We start from the raw sequence: 19,004 nt of genomic DNA on the forward strand, positions 1-19,004 counted from the left end.
CCTGCTTTCCAGCAGGGAGCTGAGCTCCCCATTATGATGGAGACCTTGTGTGGGTGGATTCCCCCTCTCCATGAGGAACATCTCTTGGGGCAAACAGCTGGAGGGGACTGAGCAGATGTGCTGAGCTAATGACAATCTCTGGTGTGGGAGCTCTGAGGATTTCCTCTGGTTTGTGCTCTGCCCCCAGAACGAGTAAATAAAAGCCTCCTCATTTATTTATGATGCAAATAGCAACTGTGCCTTCAGCTCTAGGATTTGGTATTATTTATTTAGAGACTTTTGTCTCAGAGGCACTGGCAGTTTGTATGCAGGGGGCATCTGTCTACCTTTATTACCCACAAAGAGACATTTTGCTTCTTAGGCTTTGGCCGTTAATGCTGTTGAAAGCCTGGTGTGGAAATGGAAATCCTTCCAGGGAGACACAGATCCCTTGGTCCTTCCTCTTCAGAGTTAGTAGCAGCAGCTCAAGGTCCCACCAGCCCCTCTCAAAATCCCAACCACAGTGTCCCACTCTCATGGGAAAGCTGAACACCAAGCTCCTCTGGACCTGAAGGTTTCCACTGTGACAGTGATGCCTTGGGAAGGCTTCAGTATCCTGTGCAGGAGCCTCTTCCTTGTAAAATGAAGCCACAGTCAGGCTTTTGAAGGTAAGAGTTGATTTCCTTGAGGTTTCTTTTCAAAAAGCTGTATTTACCCTTTCATTTGCCTGCCCGTCTCGCAGTCTTAGGGCCTGTGGGTAGGAATTATTTTCCTGATAGTTACGTGGTGTGTTTCTGCAGAGTAAAGTAATTTACATCCATTAAGTCTCAGAACTGTGAGGTATAAATAGAAGAATTAATTCCCACTCCATAGCACAGCTGGTCAGCTTGCAACAGAGGACAATTAAACCCAGACCTACATGATCAAACTTAGCACCAAAATGGGTGGCCAAAGTCCCTGGTCCAAGCTCAGGTTGTTGTAGGTCTTGGATCTCTTCTCTTCTCTTACAGACTGAGAAAAGGTTACTCTTAAGCAAGAGAGATTTTTCTTGGCTCCTTCAATCAGGGCAGGATTTCCAGAATTTTCCAGAGCTTCACCCATTCTCATGGGTCTTCTCTGAATCCTTTTCCAGCTGCTCAACCTACACCTCAAGGTGTGCAGCTGCCCAGGACCTTACAGACAGGATCCTACCTGAATTCCAGATCCCTTGTGCAGGCAGCCACCCCAGTGGTTAGTGGTGAAAACTGAAATTCTTTTAAATGAAAAGTCTTTTGAAGAAAAGTTTTTTTGGAGCTGGCAAAGTTGAGAAAAGAGGGATGTCTAGGAGTGCCTGGGCCTGGAGAGGCATTTAGGGTTTGGAGGGACAAAAGTGCCCAGATAGAGATAAGCAGAAGAATCATGAATGTTGTGCCTGTTCTGTGTGTGTCCCAAGACATGAACACATCTGGAGTGATTTGTGGAGGTTCTGAAATACTGAAGAAACGTGCACAGACAGGCCTTGGTGACCATCGAAGTCTCACCAAAAGCACAACATGAGCTGGACAGGAGAGCTGGGATGGGTCTGGGCTCTTGCAGTGGGGCAGGACACAGCTTGTGGCTGTGCTCCATGGGCAGCTGGGATGCCCCGATGGAAAACCCTGGTGCAGCAGCAGCTCCTGGGGCTGCCACGGATTCTCCAGACACTTCTGTCTCTGGGCTTGGGGCCAAGCCAGAGTGAATCTTACAGAAAGGCTGGGAGAGGCAGGGGGGTAATGAGCTCTTTAGAGGGCCATGAATAGCAGCTTTCACGAGCTGTCATTTCCCATTAGAGCTGAGTCAATGTGGAAACACAGTGCAGGGCCCTGGCAGGAGAGGTTCCTTGCCTCCAAGTCCCAGTCAGCTCCATCCACAGCCTCTTCTGGTTCCTTGGAGACTGAACCTTGCAGCTTGAGCCACTGCAGTGACTGCTGGACCCACCAGCTGCAGAGCACCAGCTCAACTCTTGACTGGCAGCTTGGAGAGGGAGTCAGAAGGACCAGGACCTGGCTGGGCTGGATGTGAGTTGATGTGGACGTGTCCTGGGTTGCAAGATGTAACCAGCAGTGTGTATTCTATAACCAGCTGTTGAAACTGTTCGGAGAGGTGTTTTCTCTATCCCTTCTAGGCCCCATCCTCCCTCCAGGGGATCTCTGCTGTCCATGGGCCATCCAGGCTCACTGCAGGCCTGAGACAATTCCATCAGCCCATGGGGAGATGCTCCACCCAGGGGGAGGAGCCCAGCATTCCCACCTGGATCAAACCCGGCATTGAGAACAGCAGCACAGCCTGTTTGCACTGGATTCCCAGAGGGAGACTAGACCCATCTTAGCACCACTGGACCTTCAGAGGAAAACTGCACCCTTCTACAGGATCATCTCTGCTCCTACAGAACCACATCTGTCACTGCAGGAGGATTTAATTGGACTGCTCCCAACACCCTGACCAACAGGGGGTCAGGTTGTGTTCTGACTCTGTCAGGGTTTCTAGGATTTTTGCTTGTTTGTTTGCTTGGGGTTTATTTACTACTACATTTGTATTTTTTAATACTCCTATTAAAGAACTGTTATTCCTATTCCCATCTCTTTGCCTGAAAGCCCCTTAATTTCAACATTATAATAATTCGGAGGGAGAGGGTTTGGATTCTCCATTCCATGGGAAGCTCCAACTTTCCCTGGCAGACACCTGTCTTCCCAAACCAAGACAGGATTGTACAAGGAGTTATGCAGTACCTAACCTGAGTGCAAGGATGCCAAGTGCAGGAAATTTTCAAACAAGACTTTATGGACAGGCTCCTTATGTGTGGGAACCTCTTGCCAAAAGGTAGCCAGGAATTTGATGTAAAAACAGAAATTTTCTCCAGTTGTCTTGGAGCACAAAATCCTCCTGAGCTGGCTCACAGATCACTTTGCAGAGATCAGCTGTCCACCCATCTACCAATACCTCCCAAGCCTGGCTGAATTTCAGTGCTTGCAGGATGTTGTATAAAAAGACCTGGAGGATGATTGAGTGTCTCTGCTTCCAATTGACCATGGGGCAAAGTGCCCGAATCTAAGCCCGAGGACGGAGCTACACCCTTGGTGTCATGTCTGGTTGGACATGGGTGTGGTGGTGCTGGAAAGGAAGGAGAGCTTGGAAAAGGAGTTTCCAACAGGGAGTAACCAAAGGAAACTGGTAGTTTATATGCCAATAAATTGGAACTGAGATTACTAAGGCAGAGAGTAGTTTTTATGCCCTAGAGCTCATTCATCTTCTTCATTGTGGGTTTGGGTGGTTGGCACATGAAAGGATGAGGGCCAAGGGCTGGGCATGGAAATCCCCAAGCCCTGTATCTGACAGGATTAGTGCCTGTTTTCTCCAGTCAGTGTGTGGCAGCTCTGGGTGAGCAGTGTGCCCAGGGTGGTGGCTGCTGTTACCCCATGCCCAAAACCACAGTGAGTGTCTGTGTGTGTGAAAGGGAGAAGGTGGAAAAACCTCACTGCTCCAAGGCCAGGCTGGAGATGGAATAGAGGAGGGGGGTGAAGCACAAATGACACTTCTGCAAGACTGAGCCCTACAGAGACAGCTGCTGCACTCCAGTTACATGGGCCATCCTCACCTGCAGCTCCCTCCAACCTTCCCTTTCATCCCTCCAAATCTTTATTTCATGTGATGAACAAAAAAACCACTTATTCTTTCAGCAGAGATACTGGAGCACAGCCTACGGGTTGGGAGAGGAAGGAGGAAATAGCTGCAGCTTGGCTTCTCCTCCCTGAGCACCAGCCAGCTCTCTACCTTGGGATGGATCCAACAGGAGCATGGGAGCTCATATCCCAGAAACCCCAGTGCTCTGCCAAGCCCACACAGGTAGCAAAGAGCCTGATAGAAAGTCAAGTGAAACATCTGGGAGCCCTTTTTGAATTTTTTTTTTTTTTCCTGCTGCCTCCACTGTGTTTCAGGGCAGGAACTCTCTGATCTTCTGCACAGAGGATTAAATGCTTCAGTCTCCCACACCAACAGCCCTTTGTGTGCATAAACCCCACACCCCTGTCCCTCTAGGAAATCTGGATCAGAGGACAGCAACAATAATCCAAACCAAAATGTCAAGTGATTTATTAGAATCACAGAATGTTTTTTGTTGAAAGGGACCTTTCCAACCATGGAAAACATGGTTCCAGTTCCAGCCTCTGCCATGGGCAGGGACACCCTCCACTGTCCCAGGTTGCTCCAAGCCCTGATGTCCAACCTGGCCTTGGACACTTCCAGGGATCCAGGGGCAGCCACAGCTTCTCTGGGAATCTGTGCCAGGGCCTCACCACCCTCTGAGTGAAGAACTAAATTCTGGTTCAAAAAAAATCAGATCTGGTGCATTTTTTTTGCCCAGGGAAGAGGTAGAATCGCCATCCCTGGAAGTGTTTAAAAAATGTGCAAATGTGGCCCTTGGGGACATGGTTTAATGGTGAACCTGGGAGTTCTGGGTTAATGATTGGATTTGATGGTCTTAGAGGGCTTTTCCAAACTTAAATATTCCATGATTTTAGGAGGTGAAGTGAAGCATCCAAAATGGATCCAGTAAAGCTTTTTAGTAACTTTTCCTTCCTTCCTGAGAGATCCCTGATCCAGCCTGGGAAAAGGAGTCCTGCCATGTAACTTGACTGATTATTCCCTAATATCAACAAATAGCTTAAATAAATAATTTCCTACCACCAAAACTAGCAAATTCTGTTTGTTGTGAGCCATCCAGCTGAGAAACAGTGACAGAAGTGAAATAAATTATTTCAGGAATTAATTGTGAGCAGGGCAGCAATCCAGTGTCAGTGATATAATACAGGTAAGACACATCAAAAAAAGGAAAGAAAAACCAAAACCACAGGAAAATATAATATAAACATCCACAGAAGACATGCAAATGCAGGCACAATGAGGGGCCTCTGGATTTTTCCTAATGAACTTTAATGCAAAGAGGAAATTAAAGAACTCTCTTTTCCACTCTCCCCTCTGTGCTGGAGTGGGGGGAAGGCTGAGGGGCTGGAGAGGGTGGACGGTGAGGGATTCAGCCTGACAAGCAGGGCTGTATTTTTGATGGAATATTCTTCTTTGTTAAGTGAAACAAACAACTAACTCAGCAAAACTGGAGTCTTCAGCAGGAGAAGAACAGCCTGGATAAACTTCTTGGCTGAGTGGGTTTGTTTCTTCTTTTTTCCTAAAACAGGTTTTCAAGGTGGTTCAGTATCTGAGGCCATTTATTTTTTGAAAAAGAAAGATCCAGTTTTCTACTCCATAGTACTTTTCATTTTGAATTGTAAGCTAAATATTCCATGAATGGGACTTCTCTACTAAAGGTTTGGGAGAATTGAAACCAAATGTTTGAAAATTATCTATTCAAAAGGACTTGGCTTGACTCGGCTCAGACAACTGTTGCTTTTTTAAACTATAAACAATATTGAAATTCTGACTGTTTATCCCCATATGACTTGAGGATTGTTTACAATTTTTAGACATTTTTCAGGAACTGAAAACCTGTTTCTCATGTATATTTATGCTGGCAGCTGCTATCAAAAGGACAGCTCAGCTTCTCGAAAAGTGGAAGCATATGACAATTTTCCCTTCAGTAAAGATGATAAAATATGAGGTGTCAAGACAGGATGAATTTCCCAGGCTAGTGAGATAGTTTGGCTGTCCAGGCTGTGCAGGCTCCTCGGTGGCATTGCCCTCTGCAGTGACAATGCCCAGGGTCCAACGTGCACCACCAGCCCCTCCCTGTCCCCATGGCCTCCCCATCCAGGGCGCATCATGTCTGAGAGGGGTTTAGGTTGTTCAGACATAAAACTCTGACTTTGGGTGCTCATTCCTTGGGATCCCAGAGAAGCTGTGGTTGCTTCATCCCTGGAAATGTCCAAGACCAGGCTGGATAGGACTTCAAGCAACCTGGGATAGTGGGAGGTGTCACTGCCCGTGGCAGGAGGGTGGAATGAGATGATCAATAAGGTCTCTTCCAACCCAAACCATTTCTGGGATCTGGTGTGGAATTCTGCATCCAGGACCAGGCTCTGCTGGAAAAAGATCAATTCTGCCATTTACAAGCTTTTCTAAGCTGGTGAAAGCCCAGATATGATCCCAGATGTGTATGTGCAGTCCTTTACTACATCAGCAGCATCTTCCAGACACCAGGGTTACTGCAGGTCAGGGAGAGCTCACATCTTGCTCACTCAGATGTACAGGGTTAATATCCAATTTATACAGGCAGAGCTGGCCATACCCTGAGCCCCAGCAGCTCCCAGGGGAAGTCATACAAATAATTTCTCCATTTAACCTTGAATTTTCCCATTGTGGAAAATGGAGGAGTTTGGTCTCAGGACAATGCTGGGTTTGAGTCAAAGGAAAGGGTAACAGTGAGGGGGGTTTTAAGTAGTGGTGTATCTTTGCCACTGCTTTTGTCTTTATAATTCCCGTGGCAGGTGGGTAGAGATGTTCCTGTGGGATAGGATATGCCCCTAAATTGCAGCCCTTGGCCTGCAGCTTCACTTTGGCCAACAGACCCTGTCTGAACTTAACAGAGCTGATTAAAACCCAGCAGGGAATGGGCCCCTGGCATTCCATCAGATCTGGTGGTGCTGCTGCTGGGCTGGTGTCGTGCTGGGGGCCCTAGTGGGATGCGCTGTCTGCCTCCACCAGCCCTGCTCCTCTCTGGAGCTTGCCCAAACTGCAGTGGGGCTGTGCTCAGGGTACAGAGAGCACCGCACATCTCAAATCCATGGATCCCACAAAACCACTGATGGTCATTTTGCACTGGCAGAGCCCTGGAGAGCTGTCAGTGTGCAGAAAGGTGAGTAATTAGATTGGCGACTGTGTTTCCCTTGTCGACGGGATGCATTTGGCCTCTTTCCTCTGTGCTCCTAAAGCTGTCCTTCTCAAGGAAATGTTTTCACTCCATTGCCATCTCTTCTGTGCCCAGCCATGGGGGTCCCCAGCAGTGAGCTGGATAGAAAATCTATTGATTTTCTTCCATGAGCCCTGTACAAGGGAAGATAAGTGCTCCCCAGCCAATACCTCTGTCATTTCCTTTAGGTTGTTGCTCACATGCCCTAAATCACAGTGGTTGATGGAAGAACAAAAGAAATGAGCTGGAGAAATTCTGGCCAAGCAAGCCTAACCTACATAACCTCACCATTGCCTCGGCATGAATAGAGACACTCAGGCTGGTGTGTCTGTGAAGAACGACCTTGCATTTCCAGGACTGATCTGAGTTGCAGGTAGCAATAATAAGCAACATTTGAAGTTCCCCTGCTGCCTGCTGCACTGAGACCAGTGAATTTGGCTGCCAGAAGTCACAGAGCTGCCTTAGAAGCCATGACACCATGATGGCCATTATTATTCCTAATTAACGGTGCTGGAATGCAGGTGCTGGGTCTTTCTTGAGGGGCTTTGCTTGGCTCCTAGCAGCTTTCCCCTGGAGCCAGACTGCCTGTAGGGCATTCCTCAGCCAGCAGGACTGGAAGGGCAGGGGCCAAGTCTTGTGCTTGGGCTCGGTGAGGTTGGCTTTCTCCTGCAGCTTCACACCCCGATGGATGATGATCCAGAGCCGTGTCTGTGGTGCAGCGCTGAGCCCAAGGGCAGTGCTGGACCTGGGCTAAGGAGAGCTTTCCCCACGGACTTGGGTTGCAATGCAAGATGTAACCAGCAGTGTGTATTCTATAACCAGCTGTTAAACCAGGTGGGACAGTGTTCTTATCCCTCCCAGGCCCCATCCTCTCTCCAGGGGATCTCTGCTGTCCATGGCCCATCCAGGCTCACTGCAGGGCTGAGACAATTCCATCATCCCATGGGGAGATGCTCCACCCAGGGAGAGGAGCCCAGCATTCCCACCTGGATCAAACCTGGCATTGAGAACAGCAGCACAGCCTGTTTGCACTGGATTCCCAGAGGGAGACCAGACCCATCTCAACACCACTGGACCCTTCTACAGGATCATCTCTGCTCCAACAGAACCGCATCTGTCACTGCAGGAGGACTTGATTGGGCTGCTCCCACCACTCTGACCATCAGGATGTCAGGTTGTATTCTGACTGCATTTTTCTTCTTTTTTTGTTTGATTGCTTTTTTCTACTACTACTATATTAATTTTCCTAGTAAAAAACTGTTATTCCTATTCCCATCTCTTTGCCTGAAAGTCCCCTTAATTTCAAAATGATAATAATTTGGAGGCAGGGGTGTTGGGTTCTCCATTCCAAGGGAGGCTCCAGCTTTCCCTGGCAGACACCTGTCTTCCCAAACCAAGACACCCACGGAGCTGCCTCCAGCACGGCCGCATGGACAGGCATAAGATGAAGGAGGTAAAACTCTACAAAAGCCATGGCTGGCCAACGTCTTAGGTAATAAATGCTGTGAACTGAGGAATGCAGCCTCAGTTCTGGCTGAGCAGAATTAATTCTGCACATTGGCTTCTCCAGAGTTTTCTTCCCAGGTGTGGTTGACTTCTTACCACCACGTCGATATTTCTGTATTTCAGCAAAATTCCTCATTTCTAATCTGGATAGTCCTTTCTGGGTGGAGTGCAAACCCCAGATTGTTAACTCCGGATAACGGTAATTAAAAGAAAATAAAATCAAAGGTGCTTAGAAAAGAAATGGAAAATTTTTCTGTGGAAACCAGAAGATTACATTAAACTTCAGTGGTTTAATAAAATATTATGAAGTTTGGGAGCGTATTTTCCCTGGGACTTAATCTGTTTATACATCTAAAAAAGTAAATAGAATATCACTTTACTTGACCACACAGCAAACCTGATACAGGGGGGGCTTCTCCACTGTATATATTTCTTGAGGAATTCCTTTCCCCTCGGGTTTCACACTGTGAACTGGGACCATTCCTGAGCTACCCAGGTCAGGGGAAGCAGGAATTCATCCGTCTCAGGGGAGAAATGCCATGGAGATGGCAAGGAGACGGGACTCTTTGAGGATTTTTGCAATTTAAAAAAAGTGTGGCATTGATGTTGATGTGGTGGAAGGCAGGAGGTCATGGGAACAATGCCAGTGATGCCAGTGGGAAGTTCACAGAAGGCAGAGCCATGGGGTGAGTTAGGTTTAGGAGACTAAAATCAGACACAAATGTGGTAATTTTGTGGTTTTCCCCCTTTTTTCATAAACCTGTCCCCCTCTTTCCAGCTTCCTGCCACCAGCAAAAAGAGAGCACAGCCTCTCAGTACCCGTAAACTTTATTAAATGTGTGCTTTTTCATTCTTAAATTAAATTAAAATCAGGTTTTTTTCATACTGAAATAGCACCAAAGGGAGAAGGATCACAGTATCACCAAGTGAAGGGGAGGGAGGAGAGAAAGCCCAGAAACTGTTGTTCACAATCAAGGAATTTTTTAATGACTAGGAAAATGGGCAATTTTTTCCCTTCATCTGGAGACTCGATGCTGTGTGTGAAATGTGTATGTGGGAGAACTGAGGATCAGTGCAAGTAGAAATCACTCTGTGCAGGGGTAGGAAAGGCTAAATTATTGCTGGAAATTTGACTTCTCAGTGCTTCACCCAAAGGCCACCCTGGCATCAGGCAGAGGAGTCTCCCACACTGATCTCCGTGTCACCTTGGTGTATAAACTCCTTTTAACCGAGTGGATCATTGAGTGGCAGCATTTCCACAGGAGCTGATAAAATTCCCCATGGCACAAAATCACCACCATGGGCACAGCAGCCCCATCCTTGCCCTTCCAGGAATGGCAGAGATGGATTTCACAGCAGCAGACAGACCTGGTATTGCCTTGCCAAACTGCACTGGTAAAGAAAACCCCATTTCTCTGAATTTTTCAGTTGAAACAGAGAGCAAAGAGCTTCCCCACACTGCAGGTTTGGCTGAAAGCTGTTGCTGCAGTGGGTGAAAGGGAGGTCTCACCTTCAATGACCTTTCTGAAAATGGGCTCTACGAGCCTGTGCCAAAACATTTTCCCCAACAGCAGTAGGGGAAAAAAAGATTAGTGAAGACTTTGGGGCAATCCTTGTGCTCAGCACTCCTGAGCCCACACTCCTGGTGTGTGGTGCCATTTGTGGCTGTGTCTGTCTCCTCAAAGATCATGGAATCATGGAATGGTTTGGATTGGAAAGGACCCTAAAGCTCATCTCATTCCATTCCCTGCCCTGAGCAGGGACACCTCCCACCATCCCAGATTGCTGCAGGTCCAGTCTGGCCTTGGACACTTCCAGAGATGGGGAATCCACCACCACTCTGGGCAACCCAGGGCTCACCACCCTCTTTGTATAAAACTTCCTTATCATCAGTTGGGCACTTGATGCTGATAGGAGGCTTTTAAAGGTTGGTGAGTTTTGTGGGTTTTTTTTCTTGAAACAAATCCAAAATTTAAATTTGTTCTAAAATCCAAATGTTGGATTGCCTATAAGCCTAGGCTTCATCAGTGCCTAATGGCAGATTTGATTATTGAGACCAGAAGCATTTTAATAACTGAATTATTTTCTCATAGTTAATGTTTTGATTTTTCTGCTTATTTGTTTTTAAAGAAAAGCACTATACAGGTCACTTTTTATTCATAGCTACTTTTGTTTTCCCCTCCAATATACGTGCTCAGCACTGCAGGCCCAGGAGGGATGCGGTTTTCAATAGTTTACTTCCAATTCTTCTTAGGTTAAAATAATCTAAACTTCATGGCTGGATTTTCAAATAAGCCTGAAGAGTTTAGAGGCTTAAATGCTATTAGAGTTCAAAGCAATTTGGTTGCATGACCTCTTTTTAAAAGCCATTGTTCATATATGGGGGGATTTTCAAAACTACTTTTGGCCCAGATCAAAACCAATCAATCACAGCCTCAGATCCCTAAATAGCTTTACAAGGTGTGCAACAAGGTATTCAAACCCTTGGAAATGAGGGGGAGTAAAACACTGAAGTATTTAGGGGAAAGTATTCCTAGGTGGCTGAGCTTGATGTGCTGGGAAGAGTTTTTAAAGGCACATTTGATGGGCTTGTGTACACATCAAGGCTCTGCTCAGTTTAATGAAAGGGATTTGGTGGCAGGTGCAGATACTCAGCTGTAAGAAATGTTTGGTATTGCTGCAGTTTGTCCAATATGGGGAGACCAGTCTGTGGCCCTATAAAGCTGCTTTATGGTAGTGCAAATGCCACTGAATGTGAGAAAATAGCAATATAACTATATTGATTTTTTTACATCGTACTCGTAAGTGATGTTTATATTTGTCTGCTGGTTTTTGGCTGGGGTAGAGTTCGTTGTGTTCACAGGACTGTGGTTTGGATTTGTGCTGGGAAAGCACAAATATTGATAACCCAGGGATGTTTTCATTGTAGCTGAGCAGTTCTCACACAGTATCAAGGCTTTTCCTGCTCCTCCAGTGAGGAGGTTGGAGATGCACAAGGAGCTGGGAAGAGACACAGCCAGGAAAGCTGACCCCAACTGATGCAAGGGATATTCCAGACCATATGGAGTCATTCTCAGCCTATAAAAGTGGGGAAAGAAGGAAGCAGGAAATTTTTGGAGTGATGGTGTTCATCTTCTCAAGTCACCATTCCAAATGTGAGGCAGCCCTGCTGTCCTAGGGAGCATCTGAGCACCCATGGGAAGTCTGGAATTAATTTCTTGGTTTGCTTTGCTTGTGTGTGTAGCTTTTGCTTTACCAGTTAAACCGTCTTTATTTCAACCCAGAGGTTCCCTTAGATTTACTCTTCCAATTCTCTCCCCCATCCCACCTGCAGAGTGAGTGAGGGGGGCTGAAATGCCAGCTGGGCTTAGACCACAATAATTTGTCAAAGGCATGTCCATATTATCCCAACCTTAATTCTCCTTGAAATACCAAAGGAATGGCACACTTAACTCTTCTTTTCAGCTGGGAACACCTTAGATTTTGTGCCTTGCTGGTGTTGGCACCGTTTGGCTGTGCCTGTGAGTGACTGATGCCTCGTCCTCAACACCACCTTGGTTTTTCCATTTGGATGAAAGAGCACAGCATGGGAGGGTTTCCATCCTCTATTCCTGCCACAAAAAGCCTTGCAATTAGAATTTTTTCCCAATAATTACCCACCATCCTTACGCCTTATGCCCATTCTGACCAGCACAGGCAGACTGCTCCCCTCACCTCCTGTGACACACTGAAAAGTCAATCATCAAGAGTCCAATGTTCTCCCAGCTTCTGATTTGAGCTGCAGATGCTAGGAGGGATTGTGGTCTCATGGAGCCAAAGCTCTGTGACCATCTCTGATCTTCTCATGTCACATCTTGTGGGGATATTGGGGGGCCGAAGGGAAGCAGGCAAGAGAAGGGACTGTTGGGGGTTCGTGTGGTGCCTCATCCTCCTTTCTGGACATAAATGGGAGAAGCATCAGTGGAGGCAGTGAAGGTGGCACTGAGCTGTGCCACAGCAGGACACAGTGCTGAGCACAGTCTGCCTTTGGTGCCACCAACCCATCACCACTTCTCTACCAGCTTGGGCATGGCAACCTGGGCTCAGGTGGAGCTTTGCAATGACAGCTGTGGGAGAAGCTCCTGCGGCCTCATGAATTGAATTAAGCTGTTCTCATTCCCTTGGGAAATGGGCCTGGCATGCAAAACCCTGTGGGTTTGTGTCTTCAGGAGATGAAAAGGTTCCAGGACTCAGTATCTTTGGGAACAAAAGGAGGTGTGCTGGGCTGAGTAGAAGGTAGTTTAGGGCAGCCAGGAAAAGATGTGGCTCAACACATGCAGAGGAACTCAGTGCCATGGGGCTGAGTGAGTCACCAAACTCTTCTCTTAACTTGGCCAGGTGGAAATGCCTCCCTCTCAGGTGAAATTGTAACCTCTGGTATAATTCTCTTTGGTGTATTTGAAATCTCTGCTCTGCTGGGATTTTATTAAGATCTTGGCTGGTATGCAGGCAGCCAGTGAACTTCATCCCCAGGCTCCTTCTTAACCACATTCCTGGGGGATCCCCACTTGGTTTATTTTACCCCTGCAGCTACTTTTCAAAGCCGGGCTCAGGAGAGGGAGTACTATCATGTTGTTTATACAGCACCAAGGTATAAGTGGGTGCTCCTACAGCTCAGAAATGCTGAAGATCAAGAGCCAGCAGATTAATGAGCCCATGGTAATAAAAGACTCTGCTTCACTAACAGATTTCTGTCACTGAAACATTTCCACCAGCTAAAACAATTTGGTAAAGGAGATTAGTTTTGCCTGACAGTTTTTAAACCCTTCACAACTTTCCAGCTTCCCCCTGAGTTCTCCCTTAGGAAAAAATTATTGTTTTCTCATTCCTCTTTCTGGAGTTGATTGTTGTTCACTTTTTCCCAACCAATCCTTCCTCCAGTCTTTTTAAGACTGGTCCAACACAAAACCTTCAACATTATGGCTCTAATAATGTCCACTGGACACTGAGAAGTCTCCTGCATGTGCCTGGTGGGTCCTCCCAACACCTTCAGAGTGTGCCATGAGCATCACCTCAGTGTGGACCTTTCTTCCCACCCCCAAAATCCCCTTAGATGGGTCCCCCCTTAGGAAAAAAAAAAAAAACAACAAAAAAACTTAGAAAACCATTTTGCTGTCAGAGTAGCAAAAGGGGTGCAGTAGGGAACACTGGTTTAGAGCCAGCTCCTGTGAATGAGGCCTTTTGACTACCTGGCAATTTTCATTACAGAGTCAAAAGAATCATTTGTATTCTTTCCCTTTTGGCTACCAAAATTATTTTGTCTCAAAACAAAACAAAGGATTATTGGTTTTGGCTCCCTTAAGAGGAAAAATAATTTTGGCTGATGAAAAGAGCTTGATTTAAGGGGGGTAAAAGTAAAACAAAAAATTGGATAAGTGGAAGCAAAATTCACCAAATGTTTCATGCAATAAAAAAATCCCCTAAGGTAACATTTGGAAAGCCAAATTAGGTATTAAGCCACTTTTGTTTTATTGTCAAAAGTGGTGAGGTCTGGCCAAAATGGCACTTGCAAGCCAAAACCTGGCTCAACTTTCAGGAAGACTCTGAGCTACCCCAAGCACCCCTGTCACTTCTAAGAACTTTGCACCTGTGTTTTTTTATAGAGGCAACGCTAAACCTTGGGCCCACTGAGGGAAGCTGCTCATATCATCAGGACCAGACTGCTGTTCACAGCCTCCTTTCCTGGATGTCCACAGCACCTCTTCTCTGAGAGAAGAAAGGAAACAAAACAGTGTGAAAAAAAAGAAAAAAAAAAAAATAAACCAAACCAGAGCAAACCATGTTTCAGCACAGCTATTATTTTTTTCCCCTGTATTTCCCCCCTCTCTACTGATACGTAAAAAAAATATATATATTATATTATATTTTCCTTTTCTTAAATTATTTCTCTCAGCCTCAGTCCCAGCCAAAGTCCTGCCCTGTCATCTGGTAGAACTTCATGTTGAAGGGGCGGTAGAAGTCCCGCAGCCTCTGCACCACCTCCTGGTCGATATCAGGGTGGGTCCTGCCTTTTGTCTTCCCCAGGCAGTGGGGTTTGCTGCTGCCCTCCGCCTTCTTCAGGCACGGGAAGCCCTTGGTCTTGTTGAAATAGAAATGTTTGTCTGTGATGATCCTCTTGAGGCCCAGAAAGTCCTGGACCCTGCCCAGCTCCCCTGCAGGATCACTGATCATCCTCTCCCCGCTGACAAAGAGGATCTGCCCGATGGGGAAGTAGAGGAGCCAGTTCTCCAGGTGCTTGGCATAGATGCCAATCTGGATGGCGCTCCACGAGGTGTCGATCAGACCCGTAGTCCTGTTTTTGAAGGTCAGGCTCTCAAAGGTGGGGATGTCAGGCTTCTTGGAGAGGGTCTGGGTGTAGTCCGAGATAGCTCTGGTCACAGGGTCCCGCACCACCACGATCAGCTTGGTGCCCTTGGACATGGAGGAGATGCGGGCTGGGGCCTCCTTGGTGACAAAGTAGCTGGGGGTCTTCTCCATGGTGATCTGCCCCTCCAGTGTCCTGGGCATCAGGTCCCTGCCAGAGGGGGAACGAGGGACATGTTAGTGCCAAAGTCCCCTGGGCAGGGTCTGGATGTGGATCATCCCCTGGATGTGGGCAGGGCTCTGGAGATGTCCTGGGGATCAAGGGCAGGGTGGTCCTGAGCCCCTGGCCCAGCCCTTTCCTCCTTACATTTATTGTCAGGAGGCCCATAATGCTCTGATTCTGCAAACACCTGAACTCGCCCTTGATTTCCCACTTCCTTTCACTGCCCATTTACCTGGAATTAGACCTGAATTCATTTGTGTCAATGCTCAAGCCCTGCCCTCTGGATGGGATCCCACCTCCCGTCTTGCAATGGTAGGAACACAACACACTTCAACCATCCTAAATGCCCCATCCATTTAAATTCCTCTCTGCCCAAACTGGGATTTCCTGCACAGAGGCTTGAATTTCCTGGAATAACAGTGAATTCCTGGAGGAACAACACTCCCTTCCTGTAGGACAGAGGAATTTTGAAGGGTTGGGGTGCAAGTGTTTATTTTTTGGCATTTCCAAGGAGGCAGCAAGTTGATGCCACTTAAAAATGTGCAACAAAAATGTGCAACATCAGCCTCCTGACCTCAGCAATTTCCTTCTTTCACCCAAAAACATCCCACACACAGGCTGCTTTGGGAAGCTCTCCTAGACTGAAGTGGGAAGGGGCTTGGGGCTCGGGCCAGGGTCCATCCTGCTCCATGGTCCCCTTGAGAGTTCAGAGCCCTCCTGGGCCAGGATTGGGTGTGATTTGCTAAAGAGCTCCAGGATTTGGTGGCTGGATACCCTGAGCTCCTTCATGTTAAACAAGGCAAGCCAGGAAGGTGTAGGAGCCATGGGAGCAGGTGACTCCCAGCTCCTCTCCCTCTCCTCATCCCACCTGCATGTCACACACATCCCATCCCTACAGCACCACACCCAGACAGGAGCACCTACACAATGCCAGATTCCCACCCCCATCATCTGCTCACACACAAATCCATCCTGCCTCCCAGGCCCTCAGCACTTCCTCTCCCCACAGTCCCATCCTTCCCAGGGGGAATGGGGGATGGATGGTGCTGGAATTCTGAAAACTTGGATTTTGGCATTTTAGTGTGAGTTAAGATGGAGGACTTTGGGCATTGTCTGGGTCCTTCTTCCTTCTTTTTCATGGGTTTGGGTGGTTTTCTGTAATTGGGTTAAAAAGGTCCACATTGTGGGCCTTGGGTGGTGGTCATTATTGGGTCAGAAATATAAATAATACAGCTGTCACCCTATTATTGGGTAATTATCGCTTAAATAACCTTAGAATGAATTAGAAGCAGCCATTTCATTGCCCTTTCCTACCTTGTTAGCTAAAACTCACAACCACTGAGACTGTACTGGAAATAAGAATTAATAAACATCCAAGTCCAAACATGAACCTACATTTCCCGTGTACCAATCCCAACCTTAGCAGGGAAATAAAGAAGCCAAAAACAATCACAGATGTGGGGTGGCTGCAGTGAAGCCCAGTGGGGTTCACCACCATGCCCCAGCAGTTCTGGTGGCAGCTGCAGCCCCCCACACCCCGACCCCTTGGCCGTGACCCCGAGTGTGAGCTGAACCTCCCTGCCTGTCCCACTGCGACCATCCTGCAGCAGCAGCAACATCTGGTTTGCAAACCTGTGCAATATGCCAGCAAAAATTGAACTCATCTATCAAAAAAGCAACAATGGAAAGCCAACAGCAGCTAAAAACTGCAATAATAACCAAACCCCAGGCTGTTGCGTTACAAAGGAGAGAGCAAGGAATGGCCCTTCCTACAGCAACTCCCTTTGCAACCATGTTACACAGAGTCTGAGCAAAGATATGGTCCCAGAGAAGTCAAACCTTTGCTGAGGGTTTCTGAATGGGGAAACTCCGAGAATTTGGGACATTCAGGGCGGGGAATAAGCAAGCTGAGCAGTATGAAAGACCTCTTGTGCATCCTGAAGGATGTGAAGATGAAGGGAATCACTGCTGACAGTAAGTGTGGCATTTGCTGAGCAGGCACATAATTCTGCAGTGGAATTTACCATGATTTTCCCAAAGAGAAAGCAAAAAGGATGGGACCTCACAGCCTGGAGCTGGAATTGGACAATTAAACCCCAATATGCAAATGGACCAAAACTTATCAAAGTGTGAGACCTGGTGACCATTTGTCCATTTTATGAGATTTTGGGTCCACCTTGGGTGTAGCCCTGGCCAGGCTCTTGTCCTGCCCAAGGTGTGTCCTAAAGGCCTTTTAATAAATATCTACTTTATTCTCTTAGCTCTGTCCAGTCTCTGTTCCAGCTCAGCCTTCCCAAGGCATCACACCCCCACTGGTCCCTGTCCCAACCTTCCACAGCTCAGAGTTGATGTTGAGCAAGAGCAGGAGACACTGAACAGCCAGGAGAGGGGCAGCAGAATGGCACAGACTTCTGGTTGTGTTCTGGAGAGAGCTGGATGTTCACCCTTATCTTTGGCTGCATTCCCCCTGCCCTGGCTGCAGCCTCAAATGGGTGCCCAGGTATTTACACCTGTGGGATAAAGAAGTTCCACAGAAAAACCCCTGGGTAGGTGTTAGAGCATCCAAGGACGCTCCCTGCTGTCCATGGCATGGATGTGATACCAAACACCTTAAAGCAAACTGCAAAAAGGGAAATCTGCCCTCTGTTAGCTTTTCCCTGCTCAGCAGCTTTGCTGCAGCTTGATTTTCCTCCTGAGAAATGTCCAGGGTCTGGCTGGGATTTGGAGCAGCCCAGCCTGAGGCAGTGGTGGGAAAAGAAGTCTGTTTTGGTGGCAAGTGCTGTTTTTAAGGAAGTGCCACTGAAGGGGTCACTGCAGGGAAAAGTGTTATGAAAGAAATGCTGCTCTTTCTGCAAGAGTCCCACAGCTCTGCAATCAGCTGTGGGACCTTTGGGTCCTGTGGAAAAGGGTAAGGAAGGGCCAAGTCTGCCCCTAGAGCTGCAACACAGTCACAGGGCGGATAGGACCCCCTAGACAGGGTGGAGGGCAGGGCAGAGAGGGAAAATGAAGTGTCTGAGGGGGCTTATTTCATCTCTGACTTCACCACAGAAACAGAGCCAGAATTTCTGGCTCCAGGAAGGAGCCAGACACTGTGGTGACAGGTGTGACAGAGCTGCCAGCCCTGGGGGAAACACAGAGCCTTCTCCATCACGGAGCTATCAAACAAGCAGGACAGAGAAACTGAGGCACAGCCAGCATCGTGTCTTGGTGCAACCTCACACCCCCAGAGGGGTGTGTGCTGCTCCCTGGGCCACTGCTGCCACCAGCAACTTGTCCTCTTCTTCCCCCACCATCTCTCTTTTTCTTCCAAATCATTTGAAGCAGTGACTCTGCAACAGGAATTTATAAAAAACCCCAAAACTCGCTCTGAGAAGCACTCCCCTTCCCCCAGCCCCAGCCCATGCTCCCAGGAGCACCATTACAGCATGGTCAGGGGATGATTGAAAAGAAAGATGCTCTAGCAAGAGTGATAACTTGATGTAACCAGGAGCATGTATGGATATATAAATTCAAAAATGCTGCCTAAAGAGATTAATTCCTCCCTCCCATGAGGCCAGCTGCTAAGCCCAGGGGCTGTGCCAGCCCAGCAGCTCTCACGAGGCTCTGTATTTGCTTTGATGAGCTGTGACTGTACATGGGAGTGAGCTGAGCCTCCTGCTCTGCCTTCCTTTAGATCTCAGCTGAAATCAATACATGGAAAGATGCATTTCAGGAAACTGAGGGAAAAAAAAAAAAAAAAAAAAAACACCCTCCAAGAAAAGCTGTGAGACTGAGGAAGCAGAAAGGAGAGGGGCAAGAGATCAGAGAGGTCTGCAAGGAAAAAAGAAAATCACTTGTGTTATTGGATGTAAAATCAAATCCAACTGGCATTAATAGCAAAAGGACACCCTTGCCACTGGTTTTAATGAGGATGGATTAAGCTGAGCATGGAGCAAAATAAGAGGCAGGAATAGTCCTGGGAGAGGACAAGGAGCCCTGGGTCTCTCCCCTCCTTACCCATCCTGCTGTAGAGGCATTCTCTCTACATAAGGATAATGCTCAGGGAAATTCTGGTGTTACTGGAGGGATCTGTGATACAAC

The 19,004-nt window shown here is 47.5% G+C and overlaps 1 protein-coding gene across 1 annotated transcript in view; it reads right to left on the reverse strand.

Moving 5' to 3' along the window:
* Positions 1-13,829: 13,829 nt before the first annotated feature.
* LOC310916897 (heparan sulfate glucosamine 3-O-sulfotransferase 3A1-like) overlaps positions 13,830-19,004 on the reverse strand; it is a gene marked incomplete at its 5' end in the record, with an annotated part of 31,305 nt that continues 26,130 nt past the window's right edge. The window contains one exon of the mRNA XM_083874781.1: positions 13,830-14,912. Coding sequence (XP_083730907.1) covers positions 14,294-14,912 — 619 coding nt within the window. The 3' untranslated portion in view covers positions 13,830-14,293. The remainder of the gene's footprint in view (positions 14,913-19,004) is intronic.

Source organism: Zosterops lateralis (assembly GCF_965231275.1).
Source record: "Zosterops lateralis genome assembly, chromosome: 18".
NCBI lineage: Eukaryota > Metazoa > Chordata > Aves > Passeriformes > Zosteropidae > Zosterops > Zosterops lateralis.